Consider the following 25,334-nt stretch of genomic DNA (forward strand, 5'->3'; position numbering starts at 1 on the left):
TTCTTTCAGTAACTTTGTTGGAATTGGGTCCAATATACACGTAGCTGATTTAGAGCTATTTATAATTTTGTCTAGCTCTTCCTGTTGTATGATTTTAAAGCACTGTAGGTTATTTAGATTCAGAGGCGTGTTTACTGGATCTGAAGTATAAGGCGGTGCAGAAAGTTTAATATCTCCTATTTTCTGTCTAAAGCCTTCTATTTTATCACTGAAAAAATTCATGAAGTCATCACTACTAATTTGCGGTGGAACGTTTTGTTCCAAAGATGACCGATTATTTGTTAATTTAGCGATGGTGTTAAATAAGAATCTAGGATTGTTTTGATTATTTTCTATCAGTTTGCGGAGGTGCTCAGCCCTGGCAGATTTTAAAGCCCTCCTATAGCTGGACATACTGTCTTTGTATGCAATTCTAAAGACTTCTAAATTAGTTTTTTTCCATTTACGTTCCAGGGCACGGGTTGCTGTTTTGAGAGCGCGGGTATGACTATTATACCACGGTGTAGTTTTATTCTCTCTAGTCTTTTTTAGTTTGATGGGTGCCACAGTATTTAAAGTGCTAGTAAAGATGGCATCCATACTGCTGGTTACTACATCAAGGTCATTTGCGTTTGCGGGTGCATTTCGAAGTAGAGAAAGATCAGGTAAGTTATTTATAAATTCATCTTTAGTGGATGGAACAATAGTTCTACTAGGACGATATATCGGAGCGGATCTGCTAATTTCAGGTAAACACAGCTTATATAGTAAGAGGTAGTGGTCTGTAATATCATCACTTTGTGGTATAATGTCTACATCAGTGACCTCAATTCCATAAGACAGAATTAGATCTAGTGTATGCTTTAGGCGATGAGTTGGACCAATAACATTTTGCTTTATTCCTAGTGAGACCAGCAAGTCCGTAAACGCGAGCCCTAACGTGTCGTTAGCGTCATCTATGTGGATGTTAAAGTCTCCTACAATTAGTATTTTATCAGTTTTAACTAGTAAGTCAGAGATAAAATCAGAAAACTCTTTTAGAAAATTGACATAGGGTCCTGGAGGTCTATATATGGTGATTAGAGCGAGAGATAACATAGGTTTTTGCATAGTGTTTGGAAGGACAACATTAAGCGCTAGTACTTCAAAGGAGCTAAACATAAGTCCGTTTCTCTGATTAACATTAAGAATATCACTAAAGATTGACGCAACTCCACCACCACGACCAGTTTGACGAGCCTCATGTTTATATAAGAATCCTGGAGGAGTTGCCTCATTTAAACTAATATAGTCATTTTGTTTCAGCCAGGTTTCAGTGAGACAGAGTGCATTAAGATTGTTATCTGTTATTATTTCATTTATGATAAGTGCTTTAGGTGCTAGTGACCTGATGTTTAGGAGACCAAGCTTCATGAAATTTGTATTTTCACTTTTTCGTGTGAAAATGCACGTGTTCGCGTAAAAGGTATTTACCCTGACTTGTCATGTCATGTCACAGATTGCGTCAGGGGTTTAAGGGACTGACTGATAAAGTGAAGGTTGTTGTTTTGGTCCTCGGGGCTCGAGCGTCAGACCCTCCCCAAACACGAGCGGGCTGCACATTAGATTTCCTGCTGGACCCACGAGCTGGTGCACTTTTATATTTAGCAGAGCTCGAGTTTCCAGAAGCCCATTCACTGCCAGCAGACGAACAGCGACACAACGAATATCTCACTCTCTCTATCTCTTCAGGCAACAACACAACTCACGCGTGTGTGTGTGTTTACAGTATGTCCGTGTGTGTGAGAGAGATGGCAAATGTCAAAACCCCGACAAATGCGAATTAAGAGGTGAGTCAAGGTTATTTGATATTTTATTAAGTAAATGTTCTCGCGGAAAACTGATTAAACTGGGAAAGCTGTAAGCAAAACAAACTGGAATGTAGAGCATGTGAATATGAGTTATGGCTAAATGTATAGGCTAGTAGCATACATAAAATTGGATCTTTTGCTGTCCACAGTCCCCAGCTTACATGTAAATGGATAATATTTAGCCTAACTTTTAGCTCGGTGGTTTAATATAAATTATTCAAATACACTGTTGAGGAAATTGTTTTGTTTTGTTTTTTATTAATTTTGTAACAATCAATTCCCACAATTAAAAACTAGTCATTTAGCTAAATATAGGCTAGTGTTTTTGAACCTTACCAACGTTCTTGACTTAATATGTTGTGGTAATTCTAGTATATATGCTAATACAGTTATAGTAGTCTAATATAAACAAATTACACAATACTGTAGTTTTCTACAACTATAGACCATTTCAATGTGGTCATGTCATTGGCCCATGAACATTCCCTGTTTGTTATCAAACTATTTAATAACTGTAAGAAGAGGCAATTCAATCATAACTTCATGTTAAAACAGCTATCATAACATTATTTATCAACATGTGGCTCTTTTTGGATTCTTGGAAGATAGAGAAATTAAAAATGTAAAACAGGAAATGTGTTGGGACCATTGTTTTTGTTTGCTTCACTCAAAATGGTCTATAGGGTATCATATGAGCAATTGCATGCAAATGTCAACCTTTCCAAGAAAAAAAATTCAGTCATCACCAAAATAGTGAAACCATTTCTACATGTTTTGTGTAAGCAGGTATTTTACAGCACTTAAAAACGGGAGATTCTACCAGAAATGTACATTATCTGTCCCTGAAATAAAAACATAAATACAGTGAATAAAAAGTAGGATATTTAACCCCAAAAAATGTCTAAAATGGACTGATGGTGGATTTCTGTGAGTTGTTCTGTAAAGGAAAATGTCATTCATTTGGTTCTCAGATTCTTGTTCTTTATTAAAAACACTTTACAAAACTAAAAAAACCTGCCATTGTCCTTTTGCTCAGCCCAATTGAACCTACAGCTTTAATACTTTTGTTATGCTAAAAACTGTTATTTAGAAAAAAAATACTTTAGAAACAGCAAGTTTAAGTTGTTATTACATCAGTTGATCATAAACATGAAATTATAAATAAATTCTACAAATAAATACAACAAATATATAATACAAATAAATGTACAATTTTCCCGCTGTTTTTGTCAGTCCTGTCACATTTGCATTAAGGTTATAACTCAGAAGTGACATTTAACAGGGAAGAAGTTGACAGCGATCAAGGATGTGTTCTGTCATTGAATTGTATGATTTTATGCTTGTTTTGTATGATTTTTTTGAGGACGACAAGCTTAAGTCAGGCCCTGTCACGTTTTTTTATAGGTGAAAATGTATGTTTCTGGTAGAATGTCCCAAATGTCTCTGTCAATTTTTTCAAACATTTATATTTGATTTACCAAAGTCACACAAGTGCTAATTTTTGGAGCCAATTGTTTTGGAAAATATAAACAGATATTACAGCATAACGTTAACATATACTTTCTCTGTGAATTTATGTTTAGAATTTTACTGCAAATGTCACATCGACAACACTGGAATTGCGCATATGCAATAAACCACATAGCCTACTGTAGTAAAGTAGCCTATTTATTTCAGTTTTTCAGTTCACTTTTTAATACTCCATTATTCTGTAGAATTTAGTAGGAAAGTGTTGTAAATACTATATAATATATAGGCTACAACAATACACTTCATAAACACTGGAACGCTGTATTTGCTATAAATTAGCCTAGTAACCTTTTTTAATGTGGGCTGGAAAAGTTACCTTGATGATATTTATAATATAAATTGTTTGTGTTTTTCTTTAGCCGAATAGTGACCTTCTTGGGGAGAAACGGGCTGGTGAGAATATAATTTCCAAACGCATCTCGCATTTACTGACAGAATAATAAATATTACATTTGCTGATAAAAGCAGTCAAGGTAAGAAGTTTTATTAACTATGTTTTCATGCTTAAAACTTTTAGGATGTATATTACATTACTAACAATCCTAATGTACAAATTAATGTTGTTGGACTCCCATATTATTAAGGTATTCCTCCTTTAATTTGAGTTAAACGCGCTACACTTAATGTCCTGAAGAGGGCGCAGAAAGCGAATAAATCATAGGTATAATAAAAAATTAAATCGAGGGATTAAATGAAATATAGCTGGGGTTTTCAGCACATGTATTTATTTACACATTTACTTATTATTATTGTTATAGAAATTAAAATGATTAATTATGTATTTTTATGGAAAATGGAACATTTCTATCTAATTTGTATTTAGCTTTTGAATTTATGTATAAAGTTAAAGTTTGTATCATTTATTCAAATTATATATATATATATATATATATATATATATATATATATATATATATATATATATATATATATATATATATATATATATATATATATATATATGGAGCTATAGATATATTTTTCCTTAAATTATTTTATAATAATAAATATCATTGTATTATTTAAATCCAAGTTTGTATAATTCTAATGCATATCTTAATCAAATGTTTGATTTTTTTATTTTAATAGTAATATTTTTTCATTAATTGAGTTATTTTTTATTTTTCATATATAATTTTTGTTGATCTATAATTCGACATGAAACATTATTTACTTTGACAGCTCCTAATAAAGCATTGGTATAATGAGCATATAGTCTAATATTTATTCTGTTAATTGTAAGCATTTTATTGCTATTTAAAATTAGTTCTGTTTGTTCATGCCTGTTCCTTCTCAACACTGAAAGCACCCGTTACTTTCTGTCTGCGCTCGCTGAAGAGCCTTTTGATGGGTTCTCGCTCGAGCATACCATAAAGTATACCAAGAGGGGGGTGTATGTAATTAATCATAATCTCTATCAAATTAATTTATGCCATTTTGAGGCGTGTTTTTATAAAGACAGGAGTCATAATTCATATTCTCATCATTTTGATTCAAACCTTAATTTACTGAAGTCACGAACTGCCACTATGCGTTTTGTTGTCTACATGCACCCCTGTCACTTTTTTGTCCGTTTCGTTGGAAACTGTTCAATCCTACTATCTCTTCACGAAGCATTTAAAGTTTAGAAAAGTTCGTGTATTTAATGTGTAATGGCTACCTGATTTAACGAGCATATTTTCATAGAACTAACTATGAAATCCTTACTTAGTCCAGCGATTATGAGTTTAGATCGGCGGAGAGGCGAAATCACGGATGAGAAAAAGTAAACAGAGGACCGTTTTCTCTCCCACCGGTATCTTTAGCATGCTGCTAGCAGCCAACTAGCGTCTAGGATCCGATCCAACTGTCTGAATAGTACAGCTGACCGGTTCGTTAGCACAGCTAACCCCTATCATGCTTTGTTTACTTAAGTTTGATTTGTCATTTACGCATTTTTCTGCGTATATAATGTCGACTCGACGTTAAAATTAAATTCGTAATTAGAAAAAAGTGACTAATTTTGAAAACTGGCGACGAAAGATACTTTTTTTGTTAGCTTGCCGGCTAAAGTAGGGGTGCTGATGTGTTCCTACGAGAAAGTGGATTTTAACATCACCCCTCGTACTGTCGCCCGCTTGGTGTATGAGGCCGAGCAAGAAAAAAACAATGGGGGAAATTCGTCTAATGGAAGGTAAGCATTGCTATTATTAATACAATGATCTACATTTGTTGTTGTATCTTAGTTGCAGCAGAAATGGTGCTACTGTTAGTTTGACTTATTTGACTAATTAGGTTTATGAAGTACCTTTCATCGTTGTCCTTTATTCAATTGAATTTGATCTTGATCGTAAAATCATTTTTAATTACTACACTCTTGTGAACTGATTGTATGTGTAAGTGAAAGTATCAATAGCTGTGGTTTAACTTGCTCAAACAAAACCTGGACATGATTTGGCTTGTTCAAACAGGAAAGTAAATAAAGTGGTAGATCTTGTCCCTGCCTTGGATAAATGGCTGTCAGTCTTGTTTTTAACCTAGTGATGAAACTGTTCGGTTCGGAGGATTTCTGAGGAATTTGTATCTTAATAATCTGATAATAATCAGGAAGTTTCTTAACAGTTTTAAAGGTCAAGGTTGATGATTGCTGATCTGGCAGTTTTTTGCTGTGACAAAATATTTTACTAGTGTTAAGGTTTGTCCTTTTTGTTTTTTGTAAAATTGTCAGTGGGTATTCTTATGGTAATTGTTTTGAGTCCAGTAGTGCGTTTTGTATGTGTGTGCAAGCTTGTATTGTTATGGTTGACTTTCCTCTGAATGGCTCACCAGGTTGTGGTACTGCTGACGCAAAAAAGACTTTGTTTTGTGACCCCTTTCAGCTTTACCCACAGTAAACATTACATGTGCACAAATCTTACAAGCCATAATATGCAAATTTGATAGTCAGGTGAGTAAGAAAAACAGGTTTTCTATTTACATGTCAATTTCTGTCACATGGATATGCTGTTCAAAGGAAGTGAAGTGAAGTGTTAAGATCCAATAGCATGCAGCTAAGGGCTGGAAGATATGGGTTGAAATATTATAACGATTTTTTTAAATATCTTACAATATCAGATTTTTTTCACAAAATGGTGTCACTGTGTTTGCTTTGTAGTGAAGGAAATCATTTTTATATCTTTTTAATTAGGGCTGCATGCAACTTTTTTCTTTTTTTATACATGTTTGTGCTATAATTACATTTAACTATATAATTAAAGTGCTGACTATTGAATTTAAAACAATTGTAACAATTTTTTCTTTTTACAATTATTCTTCAAAAGTCTAATTAAATGAAAGCAACTCGTTTACAACAAAACATGGCAAATGCTGAACATAAAACATTTAATTTTTCTTAAATTATTATAATTTTTTTTTATTAATAGCTCTGCTACTAAATTAAAAAGTAAGTTTTTGTATAACATTTGTTATGGATTTGTTTATTATTTTCGTCAAGTTAATTTTTGCGTGATAATTTTTGTTAACACTTTTTTTTCAAATGTTCTTTATAATTGTTCCATGTATTTACTATAGTTATTGTAATTAATTATGCATAATTACATGCAACTAACCCTAAACCTAACTCTCATTCTAACCCTAAACATATCAAGCATACAAATAATTATTTATTATTACACAGTACTTAAAGGAATAGTTACACTGTAAGAAGGAATCCTTAAAATAAAGTATAACCTAGTTTTTCTTAAACTATTCTTTAAAAAACATTTAATTAATAAAAAATAAGATTGTTGTAACAAGATCGAAAACACTAAATAACCAGACTGTAATTAACCAGTCTTTTTGGGAATTCACTGAGAATACATAATGGAAATTCAAAAGTCATAAACTTGCAATTCATAATTATCAAAATGTCTTTATTCACAAAATTGCTCAAAAGAATAATGCTGTGTGTGTTTTTTTAGAATCAGGACTATTTATTCAAACTAGTCCTTTAAAAAATAAATTAATTAATAAGACTGTCGTAACCAGATAATATGGAGAGCCTGCTAAATCACAGTGAATCAGTTAAACAGTTGTTGAAGTGGTCCTACATTATTCGTTAGTTGGCCTTAACTAATATGTACTTACACTGTTTATTCATTTGTTACAATGAATGTACTTATTGTGTAAATACATGTTTTTACATTGTGCTTATGATTTATTAAATACATAATTACATCTATCTAATTTTATAATTACACCTTAACCCACCCTTTCACCTATCCATACCACCAAACTTGCTCCTAACACTACCTGTATCCCACCTCAAGAAGTGTTCTGCAATACATTTTTAACACCGTAAGTACATTGTATTTATGTTTTGATGCTAGCACATAGTTGTTAAGGCCACTTAATATAAAGTGTGACTGTCAAATTTATTCTCAGAACAGCTGGAGATAAAGTTCATGTGAATGGTTCTCATGTATTGAGACGCAGACACTGTAAACACTGTTTAGAGTCATGTGTGTTTGTTTACTGTAGACAAAACTATCCCACTCATTCACACAGAATATGTAGACCTATTATTTGGCTGCTGATGGGTGTTTTTTTTCTGGTGTGAAAAGATGACATATTAATCCATATTGAGCGCTTATTTTTGTTATCAACATCAAATTTGATTGTGATCTTGATATGATAGAATTTATCACCCAGCTTTAATACCGACGTCCAGGAATACACGTATTATTTCATTATTATGTTTTGCATTTGATTAAGCAGCTTTACACTCTAGTTGAATTAAGCTCCGGATTATAATCTCAGTAGCTCTATAAATGTGTTTGTGTTGAATCACCCCTTTTATTATTTAGTACAGTGGGACATTTTTGCCCTTGAGAGAAAGGGGAAGTGTCTCAGGAATCCTGTATTTATTTTAAGATAAACTGTCTTTGACACAATAGTTCTGAAGTGTTTTTTTTAAAGCTTTCAGGTGGCAAGTGATTGTTTACACTGTATTCAACTTACAGTTACTCCACCCATAGTTTACATGTGTTAAACGCACTTAAAGCTTTAATTTATATTTGTTTTTCTTGTGTTCGTCTGCTCTATCAACGGTGATCTCATTTAGAGGAGTAATATGATAATAATATGGGAGGATATTGTCCAACAGAAAACATTACTAACAAATTTTCTCTGACACAAATTATAAAACGTTGAAATATTTGTATTGGAAAAATGTTGAGCATTTTAAGGAAATTCTTTCCTTTTATTTATTCTGGGTTGAACACAGTTTCTCCTTTCAGCAATGTTATCTTATCATACCTGATGTGCGTACCTCAATGACAGAGCAGATTGCAAAACAGCATTTTTGTGAAAGGAAAAAGGGGCAGAGACATTATAAAGGAAGTCTTTAATAGCGAAAGAGGAAGAAGATTGATTTGACTTCCAGCAGTCTTGGGAACTAGCAGATTCGAACTTCAGAAATGCTCTGTTCTTCCTTGAAAATGACCTATTGCTGGAAGATATGCCTCCACCCTATTTGTGTATACTAGAAATATATGATGGCTCCACCCCATTTTTGCAAGTTCATGCTGCTGGAAATTATATCATATATATATTTGTCAGTACAGCTGTGAAGGAAACTGAACTGCTGACTTCTTCCTTCAAGACAGCCTGTTGTAATGGATGCAGAAGACCTTTTCAAATGTCATCAGATTGCATTTCCGTCGTGGAATATTTATTTTGGGCTCTAATGGAATTTCCAGAACAGATGTAGAAGACTTAAGAGCAGAGCGTTGGAAATATCTTAAGCTTCGCTTTTGCGTGATGAAACTTGTCTTCACGGAAACTGTCAGTCTTAGACTCTCCTTAAACAGGTGATGTATGAAAGTCTTTTAGTGATGGCTATGATAACACCACCGGAAATCCTAATTGCTGAGCCCATTTCCATTCCAATCCTGAACATTCTCCCGCCGTCGTCAGATACGGAGTCATGGTCCCGCTCTCCAAGCCCACGGGCGCATCGGTACCGCTCACGCAGCCGAGAGAAGAGGAAAGCCAAGGTACAGCAAGAGGACAAATCAGGAGAAAAGCATTGTGATAAACGGAAAGGTGAACTCGATAGAAGCCCATCACGTGCATCTGCATCCTCTCAAATGGTTTGTAATGTTGATGAAGAAGAGCAGGGAAACCCCTGTGTGCTTCTGCTACCCCCATCCCGCTCATGGTCACGGAGCTCCTCCCTAAGCAGGCGCTCTCGCTGGTCTATCCGTAGCCTTCTCAACAAGGACTCAGATTGTGACAGCAGCAGGTCAGTGTGTTCCCTCTCCCACTTATGCAGTCAGCAGTATTTCCTAAAGCAGAATTTTTTTCACTCACACTAGATGCTCAGGGATATTCCTGTTGATGCAAATGCAATAGGATTTTTAGGATAGGATAATTCTGACAGTATCATTTCAATATTTAAAGATTTTTTTTTTGTATTGTTTTTTATGTGTTGTTTGTAGATTTAGAGAAGCGTTTACTTCTTTTCAGACTGAGCATAGTCTAAATTCAGCTTTGTCAACAGTGTGTCTTTAATGGCACCTATTTTACCCCTTTTTTAAGATTTAAGAGAAGTCTTTTGTGTCTCCAAAATGTGTCTGTAAAGTTTCAGCTCAAAAGACCCATCCGATTATTTATTAGACCTTTCAGAATATTGAAATTTTCTGCTCTAAACACTATGTAGCTGTTTTTATTGCCTGCACTTTTAATGCTAGTTTTCCCCGCCCACCGTTCCCACGTGCCAGTCAGAGTGTGTCTTGCCAGGTTACCTCAGAAGAACGAACTCAAGAGGCCGCGAGAACACAGAACGCATCCTGTGAGAAATGAGATGCTGCATTCTTCTTGATGGTCACATGACCTTCACGCATTTATAACTGAAAATTATTTAAACATTACATCATTCATACAATGATTTATTGTTTTTCCCTTTTCAATACATATATAACATGCACAAAAACCTTACAAATATACTTGCACAATACAAATAAAACAGATTTTAACGAATTTCAGCAAAAAAACACCTTTAATGTGTTTATGCCTTTATTAAGATTTTCATGGTAATATTTACTTTCACCGTCTCATTCATTCATTCATTTTCTTTTCGGCTTAGTCCCTTTATTAATCTAGGCACGCCACAGTGGAATGAACCGCCTACTTATCCAGCATTTGTTTTACGCAGCGGATGCCCTTCCAGCTGCAACCCATCTTTAGCCTACCCAATTTACCTGTACCACATGTCTTTATACTGTGTGGGAAACCGGAGCACCCGGAGGAAACCCACGCGAATGCATGGAGAACATGCAAACTCCACACAGAAACGCCAAGTGACCCAGCCGAGGTTCGAACCAGCGACCTTCTTGCTGTGAGGCGAGATTACCTACTGCGCCACTGCGTCGCCCCACTTTTACCGTCTCATTTAGGGAAACTCCTTAGATAAATAAGTTATTTCTCTGAACTTTTATTATAAATTGCAATGACCTCTGGGACTTCTAAAGCAAGTTCGGTGCTCAAGTCTGCATTGGTGCATCCTCAATACCAAGAACACATCCGGGAACTTTCACGCATCCTCCGTTCTTGCGGTCTTTAGTTTTGGAACTGAACTCTGCTGGTTGAAGACACAAGATCGCCGAAGAATGCATATTGAGAATCAGCCTATGTCTCCGTCTCCTGCTGCGTCAGATAAACAGCACAGTGACAGACATGAAGGAAGGAGATCTCACGTAACGTTTGTAATAAATACTACAGTAAGAACTTCCCCAATTGATTATTAGATGTATTTGTTGTGGAGTTAATTTAAGCCTTTCTGCAACAAAGAGTCACACACAATGTCGTAACAAAGTTCACACACAGCGCGTGCGTTTAACTTTGCACTGTTTTTGCACAGCAAATGTGACAGGATACACATTAACATACACTGCTGGAATGGATATTTGTTATGTTAATGAACAAAATAAACCTGATTCAACGTCCACAAAGCGGGATTGAAGCAGCGTCTTTTAAAATTGTACTGACATGCGGCTGTGGTGATAAAGACAGTAAAATTGTTGTATTTCATTACAAGCATGGACCGTTTTAAACGTTTTAAACTCATTCTCAATCACATTTGATGAAGATTGATGATCACAGAGAGCTGAACAGATCTTTTAATCTCAGTTACTTTGTGCACGTCCTGTCTTGTTGATATGATTATACGCGGCACTACAGAGACATGTTAATACTCGGCTATCAATCAATTCGGTGGGCAGGGAAACCATACTCCTATGGGCCTCAAAATGGGAGGGATTTGGATCCTATTTTAATGTCAGGAAAATTAAAATAGGATACTTATGGTGTTTATATCACCCCAATATGACTGTGAACACACTATACATAAACACAGTTCTGTCCAACAGCTTACAAAGGAGGATTTTCATCACAGGTGCCCTTTAAAGTTATATTTACCAAAGGAAATTGTGCAAAATAAAGTTAAGCCAATTAAGCTTAAAGCACAAAGATTGATGTTTTATTCTGTTTTAATGCTATTTAATAACTTTTTAGCAACATGGTATGTAAACTGCAGCAAGCAACCTATTGCTCGCAATACATTTAAACAATATATGATATAATTTATTATTAAATCTTTACGTTTGCTCTGCAGAAGTGTTGTGGGATCAATGCAAGGTCAATTCACTGTGATCTTACATATTTTGTCAAAATATATTTAAATACAACAATCAACAACGTTCAACATTCTTTCAATGCACATGCAAATGATTTATTTCATATTATATTCGACCATTTCTTTTCAACACTGGAATTTTAGCCAGAAAGCATGCATATAAACACTATATTTGCTACTTGTGTTGAATTTGTCTAGTTAAAATACAGAAATGTTGCCAGGGACCAAATTAAACAGAGAGTCCTCCTAAAGCACTGTAATTACGTGTGGTTTATTGAGTCCTTTTAATAGAATGGCAGGAAAGATGATAGAGTGGCAGAGAAGAGACCACAGAGGACGAGTGCTCTTGGCGCTGTGGAGATGGAGGCGGGGCTGTATCTCTCGCAACACATGACATCAATATTACCCAGTGGGAGTGATCTGCCTTTACTGGTGATGTCACCGCTGGCCAATCAGAAGCCGGGGGTTTGATGCTGCAGTGAAGACTGTCAGCCAGTGAAAAGACAAGCTTAGAGAGCAAAAGGTGTTTTATGCACGCCACATGAACAGCTGTGCCCTTGTCCTTCTCATCTACCAACTGGTTTCACTGACCTAGTTCTTTTTGTTTTGTTGCTCAGCTATTTCGAAGGCACGCTCTGAACTGGAGCCTATTGTGAGGTTTTACTAGCTTCTGGATATTGTTTAGCAAGTGCTGATTTATTCATTAGCTCGCTAGAACCTTAAACCTCACAATAGCTAGTGACTCTGAGCACAATCCCTGTTAGTTGGAAAACTGAAGATGCAGTTTACCAGTAATGATTTAGATATGTATGAATAAGTCTTACATTATGAATCATTTACATTTTTGGAAAAGCAATACTTCCTTTATCTGAAATTCACAAGGAAAATCCTTTTCGCTGATTGCACAGTTAGCCTTGTTGGTTTAGCAACGTCTGTAGGTTGTTTATCTGGCCAAAATCAATGCAGAATCCTGACATGCTAGTTTACACTTCATCAAACACAAGGAGGGCCAAGTTTTAGGTTTTCAGTGAACATAATCTCCAATTAATTATAGTTAAATAATTATTTTAATGCCTCCTAATTGTGGTTTATAATTCAGGCGCTCTTTTATTTCTCCTTCCTCACCTGTAGTTCACTCTGTTTACATCAGTTGCTTCTTACGTCTGAAGATTTTATTCGTCTAAGCCTCTTTGGGGTGCTTTGGGCTTTTTGACCATGATGTACTTGTGGTCCACTGTACCATATGGCCCTATAAACTTGTTGAGATCTGTTTAGGAGGCCTGCGCAGACCGGCAGACTCGATTAGTGCTGTTGCTTTTCTCAGATCACACACATTTTAAGCCCTGTTCCCTACAGATACATGCGATTTCAAGAAATAGATTGACTCGCTTTGAGCTTCAACTCTCGGGTTCTAGTGGATTATTGCACAGGCAGAGCACTTTCTGGGTTTGATCAATTCCACTAAAGCCTCAGAAGTGAAAGGCAGCAAGACATCAATCACCTGTGTTTCCTGAGGTCACAGAGGTCTTATTGAACAGTGTTGACATGTTTCTGTAATGTACTGTATACATGTCAGGTTGAAATTGCATTGATTGGAGAAAAAAAATAGATTTGCTGCATCTCATGTTGGTAAAACTTTTTTTAAAGTTAAGCATATTGTTAAAGCATTATTAATAGAAATGTTAGTATTATGTTGTCTCACTACACATGAACTAATTTAAGGTCATATTATATATATTTAGATTAGGGCTGCACAATATTGAAAATCTTCTTTCTTCTTTCACTGCAATTATGTATTGCGATATGGATACAATTTCAACAGATGACTTGAATATCTCTTTGTAAAGGATGCATAATTTTAGATCGATTGGGATGATTTCATAGGGGGGCATATATGCATAAAATACAACTAAAAAAGGACAAGCAAAGTTAAATATAACACAGCAAGTATACAAATTAAATAAATAATTATTCAGCAACAGAAATGAAATTATTACTGTATATTGTAATAATAACACTATCGTTTTTATTGAGTAAGCAATCATATAAATGTTCAATTAATCTTTAAGGTACAAACGTTTAATTTATTGTGCCCAAATGCTTTAAATTAGCTTAAAATGATTAGTCACAGGCCTTAAAAACAAATACAAAAAATTAACTTTCACTCTAAGGTTAAAATTTGAAATGAAGCTACTAGGTTGTAAACTGTAATGTCTGATTAAATAATCACAACTTGACATTGCAGATTCTGTGGTGTGACTATTGTATTCTTGCACATTGCAATATCGATGCTGCAAAGAAACAGTGCTCAGCCAAAATGAGTACACCCCTTACAAATCTATCTTTTAAATTCATATTTTTAGGAAGCTTTACAATATTATATTTGTGCATATACATTAGATTAGTCAGTATTGAAACCAAACCTGGAGCTTATCTAACAAAATACCTTACGATAACGGTCCAAAAACTAGTACACCCAAATTTATATGTTAGAAAAAAAGATTAAAAACAAATTTTAAAAATAGGAAAAATCAAGAGAAGCAAAATATTGACAAATTTAGTTGAAATTTTGTAGGTTGTAATTTATTTTTGCAATATTTTGATTGAATTTAATTGTATTATCTTTCCAATTCTAAATGTGTTTGGTGACTAAAATATTATTTGAATAAATGTATCTGTTTAATAAATCTGCTGTTTAAATGCACCAAAAACATTGCCTATATTCACTGAGAAATGGATAAATATATGTATATTCAAAATGAAGTGTACTCAATTATGTTGAGTATTGTAAATTAGGGCTGCACGATATTGCAATATTGCAATATTTTCTTTCACTGCGATCTATATATTGCAATATAGATACAATTTCAACAGATGACTTGAAAATCTCTTTGTAAAGAATGCATAATTTTAGATTGATTGGGATGATTTCTTAGGGGAACGTATGTGCATAACTTATGACTTTCTGGGGAGTCGAACAGTATTCAGCCACAGAAATGAAATTACTGTATATTTTAATATGAAGCACTATCGTTTTCATTGAGTAAACAATTATATAAATGTACAATTGATCTTTAATGTATAAACGTTTCATTTATTATGCCCAAATGCATTAAATTAGTCACAGGTCTTAAAAACCAAATGCAAATAATTAACTTTTACTCTAAGGGTAAAATGTAAAATGATGCCACTATGTTGTAAATTGTAATGACTGGTTAATTATAATTTATAAATGTGTCTGACTTCAAAATGTCACATTTAATTCAGTGTTACTTGCTGTTTTCTGCAATTAATTGTCACAACAAACAACTAACGGAGAGAAGATTTTCTTCAACACATTTCTAAACATAATAGTTTTAATAACTCATTTCTAATAACTGATTTGTTTTATCTTTGCCATGATGACAGTAAATAAAATTTGACTAGATATTTTTCAAGACACTTCTATACAGCTTCAAGTGACATTTAAAGGCTTAACTAGGTTAATTAGGTTAACTAGGCAGGTTAGGGTAATTAGGCAAGTTATTGTATAACGGAGGTTTGTTCTGTAGACTATGGAAAAATATAACCTTAAAATGGATTTAAATAAATAAAAACTGCTTTTAATCTCCAGAATACTCCAGAAAAATATTATCAGACAGTAACATCATTTGGGAAATATTTTTTAAAAATTCAAAGGGGGGCTAATAATTCTGACTTCAACTTTAAGTTGCATTAGAATTTAACCTATATCCTTTTTCAGAAAATAAAAATGTTATTAATTTAATTATTTTGTAAATAAGATGTTGTCTAGTTCATTTTCTAAAGATATTACATGCTAAATTGTTCGGTCATTTAAATATTCAATAATTCAGCAAGTACTATTATCCTGTTATTTGATAATAGTATTAGCAAGTACCATTATCAAATATTCAATCATTTAGCAAGTACTATCATTTAGTAAGTACTATTATCCTGATTAAATTGTAATAAATGCAAGTCTACATAGTTTATAAACATACATTTTATATATCTGTGTACATAATGTATGTATGTCTTGGCCTAGCTTCACCCTTCTTACGGAGATTATGGCAACCTCTCCCAGAAAAACAGATTATGGAGACGGCCAGACCTCTCAGGATTATTATGCACTCGACAGACTCTATAATAAACTATAGCTACAGTAAAGCAATTTACCAGTTACCATAATCTGAATGATGCCCTTAATTTGAATGACTGTGCCAACCCTGGGCGTTCATTCCATCAGCAATACTTTGCTATCCAGTGTTATTGACTCAAGTGCTTCCACATAAACTCTAAGCATAATCCCCTATGGGCTGGCCCGGGTGTGTGGTGGTAAAGAGAGGGCCACTGCCTCAAACCGTGTTGATTCCCTCCTCCACACAGTACATCCTCTTTTCTCCTCCCCCTCCTCCTCCTGGCCGTGTGTAGGCTGCTGCTTTAGGAGAGCCGGGGGAGCTCGTGGTGGAGACCGCGGTGGTCTTTGCGTTTTGCAGGGGGTCTGGTACCTCGTTTGGGATGGGGATGTTGACCGATCGCGTTCTGCTGGACTAGAACGGGCTGCGGATGAACAGAGGACGCGGTGTCTCCACTGCATTGGGCTGCTTAATCTGAATGTACCGTCTGTTGTGTCGGCGCAGTGCCATATTGAGAGGATACAGTAACATAAACGTGGACATCGCGCATTGAATTGAGAAAACACCCAATGACATGTTCGAGTAAGTAGCGAATGTATTTATTGCAATGCATGCGAATGTTTTGTTTCTGCAGAGCCGTCTGCTAATGCTGATTCACCGTTCACTTTTATCAGTTGTTCTTGCATCACAGTGCAGGAGTAGGTTGTTAAGGCGTTTACGCGCATGCAACCGCGATTGCGTCCCTCAACCGCACTGATGACATCAAGATTTTGTTTGATCAATCTCAGTGTGCACGTTCAGCACTGGAGATCGGTGCTGTAGTTTTAGTTGCTGCGCCTTCAGATTACAATTTGGCATCGCGTTTTACGTGTGTTTAATTTTCAACACATTCTTGTTTATGCATAGGTTCTTGTTTATGCTTAGGTTTACGCAGTGTTGATGTCAGTCAATGAAGCTCGCGGCATTCGTATGGGGTAGCTTTAGTATTATTATGCCGCCCATTCATTCTGTTGACATTTGCTGTATACGGGATGTCCAAGTCGTCAAGGAGGTGTTCAATTGAATCGGTTCTTTTAAACGAATTGGTTCGTCATATTGAAGTGTTCTGGGGCCAGTTAAACTCGGGACTTTAACAACTCAACGATTCATTCAATTGAGGATCGTTTTTTTTGTTGAACACTCATCGATTTGTTATGTGAGTCTATGGCAGGGGTGCCCAAACTTTTTCTTATAAAGGGCCAAAAACCAAACTTGATTGAGGCTAGTGGGCTGAAGGTAAATATAGTTGCCATGGGTAAATTTCTTTAATATTTTTTAAATTTATTTAATAGTATTTTAAATGACTAGAAAACATAATTTTTTATTAACTGATACAGTTTTTTGTCTTCTGCAGATAGTCTATCCATCGAGTGAATGTATTTGCATTTGAAAAATTCTGATTCATTTACAACAATTCTTTAAAACGTTTAATTTTAATTTGATTTTGTTTTGTAGATCAGCAATAAATCAAACAAAAAAGTTACATCAAATTAGAAAGTTCTTCCCAACCCTCTCTATAATTCTCACTCTCCTCTCAAATGGGATGGTGGGCCAAATCAAAGGTTTCAATGGGCCAACTTTGGCCCACGGGCCCTACTTTGGGCATTTCTGGTTTGTGGTCACACTTTATTTTAAGGAACAATTATTGCTAATAATAAGCCATTAGCTATGACTTGGCTTTAAACTTCTAATTTGCTGCTTATCATTAGTTATTAAGGCAGTAGTTAGGTTTAGGTGTTAAATGGGATGAGGGATGTAGAATAAGATCATGCAGAATAGCCATGGACCGGTATAAGTTTCTGATGGTATGATAACCTTGGATAAAAATATCATGCAATGCGATATTGTAAATACTGCTCTAAAATACGTTCTTTTTAGATGTCTGGGTAAAAAACTAAATTTTTTCCCCATTAAACACAATATATTTTATTTTAAGAATAATTTAAAAATATTTTGTAACTGTAAACATGTCAGGCTAAATAATTAAAACACATCATGGACTTCTGCTTCTGCTCTCTTATACAGCACATTTAAAAAAAACACATAAAAAACTCTTACATAAACCTTAGGAACGGTATAACATACAATTTTAGCAGTTTTAAAACCTTGACTTTTCCAAACCATGATAAACCTTGAAACCAGTTGTCTTCCCATGCCTTTTGCAGAATATGTACTTAATGGGTAGGCTACTAATAAAGCGCCAATATATTAAATGGATGAAAAGGAAAACTCTGTCGTCATTTACTCATCCTTTACTTTTTCCAAACTTGTTTGATTTTTTTTTTGTTAAACACAAAAGAAGATATTTAGAAGAATGTTGGAAACCTGTAACCATTGACATTCATAATCTTTGTTTTTCCTATATGGAAGTCAATGGTTACAGGTTTCAGTTTTCTTCAAAATATCGTCTTTTGTGTTCAACTCAACAATTCGGTTTTTTTGGGGAACTATCCCTTTAATAATAGGCAGGTAATAAGCCACCAATTAATAGTGAGAAAGGGTCACTATTTAAACTAAAGTGTTTTATTATATAAAATCAATGACAGAGTGAAGCAAGATAAATCTACTTTACTTTAATAGACAAATATTGGTCATTTGAACTTGACAGTATACTGTGTAGTTGCTTGATTGAACAATAGTTTTATCAACAAATGGAGTGTCAAAAGAGTGCAATAGTGCCCACACACATTCTTAGCACCACATGATTTTTCCATAAATATTTTTCCCATTAATATGTTCTAAAGGGATTTTTTAAAAGTCATAATAAAACCTATACCAGATACGGCACGAATAGCAACATTATTAACTTTAAGCAAACAATCAGACAGTATGTCAAAGGTTTAACAGCTTTAATGAAGGAAAGAACAACAGTCCCATCATCGAGTATATTTTCTGTAAAAGATTTACCATGAATAACACATGGTCTAGATTTGCAGATATTGTACTATATATTTAGAAACGATAAACTTCAAATTTATTGCAAAATATGCACCTATGCATATACAGTGCTCAGCATATATAAGTGCACCCCTCACAAATCTATCTTTTAAATTCAGATTTTTAATGGGAAGTTATACAATATAATATTTGTGCATATTAGATTAGTCAGTACTGAAACCGAATCTGAAGCTTATCTAACAAAATAAATTAGACGATCGTCCAAAAACGACTGCAGCCAAATTTATATGTTATAGAAAAATATTAAATACTGATTTAAAGAAAACTAAATATTTGCAATTGAAAAAAAAACATTACATATCTCTCTCTCTCTCTCTCTCTCTCTCTCTCTCTCTCTCTCTCCCTCTCCCTCTCCCTCTCTCTCTCTCTCTCTCTCTCTCTCTCTCTCTCTCTCTCTCTCTCTCTCTCTCTCTCTCTCTCTCTCTCTCTCTCTATATATATATATATATATATATATATATATATATATATATATATATATATATATTTGCAAGACATTTTTAAAGCATTGCCTTTACAAAACTCGTCCAGTCAATTGCATTGCTCATTTTGAGTTATTTTTAGTCAACCGTGAATTTTCATTTCTGGACCTACTGGGCTGTAAAGGCAAAAAAAGTAACTACACGTTGCAATGTAGCACGTAGCACAAGATCTGTGATTGGTCGGCTTGGTAGCACTGACAAGTGGCAGGACTGAGAGCCGTGCGAACCCGTTGCAGCGAGTGTTGAGTCCCGTGAAGGAGGTCCAGATGGAAAGTTTTGTTTTGTGTTTACCTTATGATTAAAGTTGTTGCACGTCTGCTGGTTCATGCCCCAAAATGAGTGAGTTTGAGCTACTTGTACATTAAGGTAGCTTTCAGAAAAAACAAAACACCAGCGAAGAAACTCGACACAGAGAAGCATAACCTCACTGCCAGCTAGCGTATCTATTGCAGAAGTATAAATGTACGACAACGCGCAAGGCTCGCACCATGGGTCACGCAGATCACTTGGCGCAGAAGTATTATTCAGGCTTAAGACTACCTCTGTGAGACTGTGTCTCCAGGTGATGACGTCGCTTAAATAGAGACAAGTCCGAGTCTGCCGTAAACACCCAAGTTCCCTTGACTCTACCCCCTTGTCAAATCATTTCATTTTTATTTCTCAATACTTAATTTTCCCTTTGCAGTTCTTAATTTTTTTAATCAAAATAAATTTATATTTCTCAATTAATTTTCGCTTTGCTTCGCTATACATTTCTATGTATATTGCTTTGCTGCTCTTTTATTATTTATTATTTGACTGCTTCTGCTGACACATGAAAGTGTTTAAATATGCACTCATTAATTTGGTTCTACTGATTTCTTACTCGCATGTGAAGCCCACTACAGCAACTAGAGAAGTGAATTCTCGTGATCCTGCCACGTTTCCTTGGAGACTCCGATATTTGCCCTCCCCATCCCTCTGTTACCAGGACAACATGAGACTGGGATCCAACAAATATCTGCAGGCAGAAGCCAAAGTTGTCAAAGATAAAGTACACCAATCAATAAGCCTGTATAGACAGTTTGATTAGTGGAAGAGAAATTGAGTCAACCAGTGATTATAATAGATGTCATGCTTTTCTGTGAAAGCAGTGTTCAGACCAGTCATTGATTAGTACAGGTTTTTGGTTCCTCCCATACTTGTATATTTGGTTACATGCTTTCACATAGCCATAGTGTATTTTTAGTGAGAGTTTGTTGCTATTGTCTTTAGTGACTTGTCTTGCAGATGTCCTGAAGTGTGACTGTCTGTAATGGATTCGTATGGTGTTTTGCAAGCTGCTTTCCACACAGTTCTTGTGCAAAATATCCAGTTCAAACTTCAAACTAACTGAACCCAATCACCCGATGCAATATGTTACAGGAAAACTTGTGGTCAAGGTTGCTGGGATATATGCATATTATTCGATATCTCAGATGCCGTTCTTGCATTAGTTAATTCCCAGTGGTGCTATAAAGTGAGTACAGTTAGTACACCGTAATGATTGCTGTGGTCCTTAATGGCTTGCATGCAATGGGTGCAGTAGCAGGACTTGGTGATTTATTAAATATATGCAATGTAATCCTAATGATTTTTTTTTGTGGTGAATGTTGAATATCATGATGGTTTTAATGTGCTTTAATGTGCATTTCCTAAACATCTTATCACTCCCTTTGTGATGCACTTTTGCACAGAGGCTCTTTTTCATAAAGGCACAGCATTTACTGCTTGTTATTAATATGTATTGTTGTGTTGGTGCCCGATGACTGGCTTATTTGCTTTATATATAGTCTACATGTAATTTCCAAATTATTTTGTATAATTGTTTTTATTATTTTGGTATTTTTCAACAATTTGTTTTGGTTTTTTTACATTTATAAATATTTTTTTCGATTTTATTTAATTATTTTATATAAAATTTTTCAGAAAGAAAATAAGAAGGCTGTTGTCTTCCTAAAAATGGTTAGTTTTGGATAATAGACAGATAGAGGCATAGTTGGATAGAAAGACGGATAAACCAACAGATAGATAAACATAAATGGATAAAGTATTTCTTAAATTTTAGATTTATATTATTTTGTAAAAAATGTTATTGGTTTTTACCCATCCATCCATCTATTTATTTACCCATCCATCCACCCACCCATCCATTTATCCATCCATCCATTTTTCTATCTATCTACCTACCTATCTACCCATCCTACTTGTGTATCTATCTAATTAGTCTATTTAAATATTTTTTAGTTTTTTTTTTTTTTTTGCTGTATCACCCAGCCCCAGTAGGAACAACTGCCATTATTAAGCATTGATTTCACATGCCTTTAAGCCACTATCATCACTCCTTTGACTAAGCAGGTCTCATATGTCTGGCATTTAAATGTCTCATCAGACTGATCAAATCCTGGCGAACAGATAAGGCTTTGTGTTTGTGTACAGAAGCCCTTATCCATGTTGTCACCTTTATTTTACTGGAACAGGAATGGAATGCTGCTATTTAAACGATTGTTATTAATATAAATACACTCTTTATCCAAGAACTTCGAACTGAACTTGTAATGTAGGATTTTTCAGAATGTTCCCTGTTTTTCTGAATTACAGGCTAATTAAGGGTTGATTCACCTAAAAACTGAACATCTAGTCACCGTTTAGACACACTTAAGTGGTCACAAACCTTTTTAAGCTTCTGTTTTGTGTTAAAGTGCCCCTATTATGCATTATAAAGGTCATAGTTTGGTTTTGGGGTCTCCAACAACAGGCTGATATGCATGCAAGGTCAAAAATATGATTAATTCAGTGATTCATTTGTCGATTCACACCTCCTTATCGCAATGCTAATTTGCGCTGATTGGCTCGATGACCCAGTCTGTTGCGATTTGGTCGAGTGCGTTCAGTGCAATACAGATAGAGTAGCCAGAGTGCATGCAGAGTATACTGTATGTGTGAGTCCAATGCAGAAGTGCATTAAAGCAATGCAGTTAAACACCAGCACATTGCTCCATTCTTAACCATGAATAAAAACAGTGACACATTCAGTATTAATCCACACAGCAGCAAAAGCTGAAGTATTTTGAAACTTGACCACAGCATGACGCTGACGGTGGCCATAGCAATGACGAACGTCAGAGGGTTGCGAACTCACTAGCGCATTTCAATCTGTAAAGAAAGTGGCACGCGTCGTGTTTTTATTGTGGTTTTAGACGAAATATGAGAAAATAAGGAGTTAACCAGATACAGTACAAGACGCGCGGAGCGGTTACAAATAACAAAACCAATTAAATACATATTTTGCAAGCTAGAGAAAACAGAGAGAGAGTTTTTTTACTGGAGGAAAAAACTGATCCATGAACTGATCCATGAACTGAAATCCCTTACGTCAACAGCCTTTTCTGATCCTTCCTTTCACAAATGGCCGACGAATCCCCCGTTGCAGGGTAGATTATTGCATTAATCACCAAAACGTTCACACAACAATGTTCACTCATCTTCAGTTATGATCAATCCCACACACACCCGCACTCTGCTAGTGTTTGAAGGGAAGGCGCGTTCACGTTTTACCGGATCCGGCACTTCATATTTGGTATTGTATTGTGTTAACGTTGATACGAACAGGCAAAAAATATTTTTAAACAAGGTGCGCTTTCAGATTTAAACATCAGCTACATGTTTTCATTCACTTAGAGCTGTGTTGCACACTGCATGTAAGGTCATTTTCAAAAACCCATAATAGGGGCTCTTTAAAAACAAAGGATAATTTTAAAATGTTGGAAACACCTCTGTGAAGTTGGCACCCCATAAAAATAAATAATCCCCCCAAAAAATATGCTATTCGTTTGTGCTGATTTGTGCTGCAAAAACAAACATTTGTGCTGGTTTGGGGTCTGAGATATTAAGCATAATTTTTTTGACCGTGTGACATCACTTTCCAGTTTCCACCCCATGTTGCTCAAATCACTCCAAATCAGCACAGTTCAATTGTGCTCGATTTGTGCTGGTTTGTGCCATTAAATAAACACTATATCTGTTTTCCTCCTTTAGATATAACCAAAATATTTCGGGAGCCGTGATGTCATTCTCCACCCCATATCCTCTAAATTGCACAAAACTGGTGTCATTCGTTTGTGCTCGAGTTGTGCCATTAAACTAAACACTCTATCTATTTTTATTGTTTAGATATTGCCTAATCAAAATATTTTAGGAGCCGTGACGTCACTCTCTACCCCTGTTTTTAATACTACCTGCACAAATTACAATATCTTAGAATATCATATATGTGGGGTGGCTGGTGATGTCATTATCTTTAATTCAATGTGTAAAATTTTAATAATAGCACTAACGAAACTTTTACGCAATCCAGCACAAATGAAACATACACAAGCGAGACTATTTTGGTAAATATGGAGCAACTGGAGACGACAGACCTCTGAATGACCTAATATTATTTTATTAGACCTACTAATGATAAAATAACAGCACAAACATTTTTTTTGCAGCGCAAACGAGTACAAATTGTGCGCAAACAAAAATAATATATTCATGCAGACATCTGATGTTCATTTCAGTGACACAAACCAGCACAAATCAAGCACGAATGACAGTACTTCCTGTGCGATTATAAAGGAACTGGGGTGAACTAATGTCACAGCTCCTGAAATATTCTGGTTAAATCTAAACAATAAAAATAAATAAAGTGTTTATTTTACTTGAGCTTAATTGTTTTATGTTCAATCCAGTTAAATTTGTAAAGACTAATAAGTTAATTTAATTTCTTTGTTGTCCCAACATAAATCTATTGTATGGAACCCATACCCATTTTATTAGTGTAGTACAAAAAGTAATACACTGAAAGTCATTGGCTTCTTCCAACATTCTTTAAAATATCTTCTTTTGTGTTCACCAGAATCTCAAACAGGTCTTATGGATTTTTATTTTTTGGGTGAACTATCTCTCCCTTTAAAACTCATTCGTTAATTAACAAAACTAAAGCGCAGTCAGTCGTAATCAATTCATGCTGTTTGGTAAACAGGAGATAAATCTTGTCCTTCCTGCCGTGTTCTCCTGCGTGACCCAGATGTCCTTTAAGGTTGTCTGAAGCACATTGCTGAAAAGCCAGATAATGGCCTGTATCTCATTTCTGACGTGACTTTCTCTCCATCCTGCAGTACAGCCAGTAACTCTCCACGCAGCACACCCGGCAGCTCGCCCTCCTTACGCCGGCGTGTGTTGGGAGGCAGAGCCAGTGAAGGAGAGACGACGGGAGAAAGAAGCGGTGGCGGTTCAGACAGCCCTCTGCCTCCCACTCCATCCTCATCCACCTCCTCCTACCCACTCGCAGCACGTCACTTCACCCGCAATGCCAAGGTAAGCCTCAATATCAGCTGTCGGATGATTATCACGCGTTGAAATGTCTGATCGAGCATTTGCTCTCCCACCCACATTCCACATTGCTAAAAAAGTGTTCTGTTCAGAGTGAATAAAGCAGAAAGAATGCCAGTGTTGAAACATTTGCTTGGATATTGTTATGAAAGATATGCTCTTTTTTTTTTAAAGTAACAGATCACTTTTTAGTTATATGGTTTTAAAGTTAACACATGCATATGAAGAGGATCCAAAACTCATTTTGCTTCAGGAATATAGTATTTCCGTATTAGCTATTGGTCAAAGATTTTTTTATTTTTACAACATTAGT

At 35.2% G+C, this 25,334-nt stretch overlaps 1 protein-coding gene across 4 annotated transcripts in view; it reads left to right on the forward strand.

Moving 5' to 3' along the window:
- The first annotated feature begins 1,493 nt into the window (after nt 1–1,493).
- The window catches only part of gramd1a (GRAM domain containing 1A), a 56,549-nt gene continuing 32,708 nt past the window's right edge, over nt 1,494–25,334 (forward strand). Inside the window, exons 1-4 of one of the 4 annotated variants that reach the window (XM_056476215.1) lie at nt 1,494–1,808; nt 3,719–3,832; nt 8,615–9,621; nt 24,808–25,006. In XM_056476215.1, the coding sequence (XP_056332190.1) occupies nt 9,191–9,621; nt 24,808–25,006 (630 nt within the window). In that variant the 5' untranslated portion in view covers nt 1,494–1,808; nt 3,719–3,832; nt 8,615–9,190. Of the gene's footprint in view, nt 1,809–3,718; nt 3,833–4,604; nt 5,533–8,568; nt 9,622–15,938; nt 16,731–24,807; nt 25,007–25,334 lie in introns of those variants that run through there. The other 3 variants (XM_056476217.1, XM_056476216.1, XM_056476218.1) reach the window with 3 other exon arrangements.

The sequence above is a fragment of the Danio aesculapii genome, chromosome 16 (genome assembly GCF_903798145.1).
Source record: "Danio aesculapii chromosome 16, fDanAes4.1, whole genome shotgun sequence".
Taxonomy (NCBI): domain Eukaryota; kingdom Metazoa; phylum Chordata; class Actinopteri; order Cypriniformes; family Danionidae; genus Danio; species Danio aesculapii.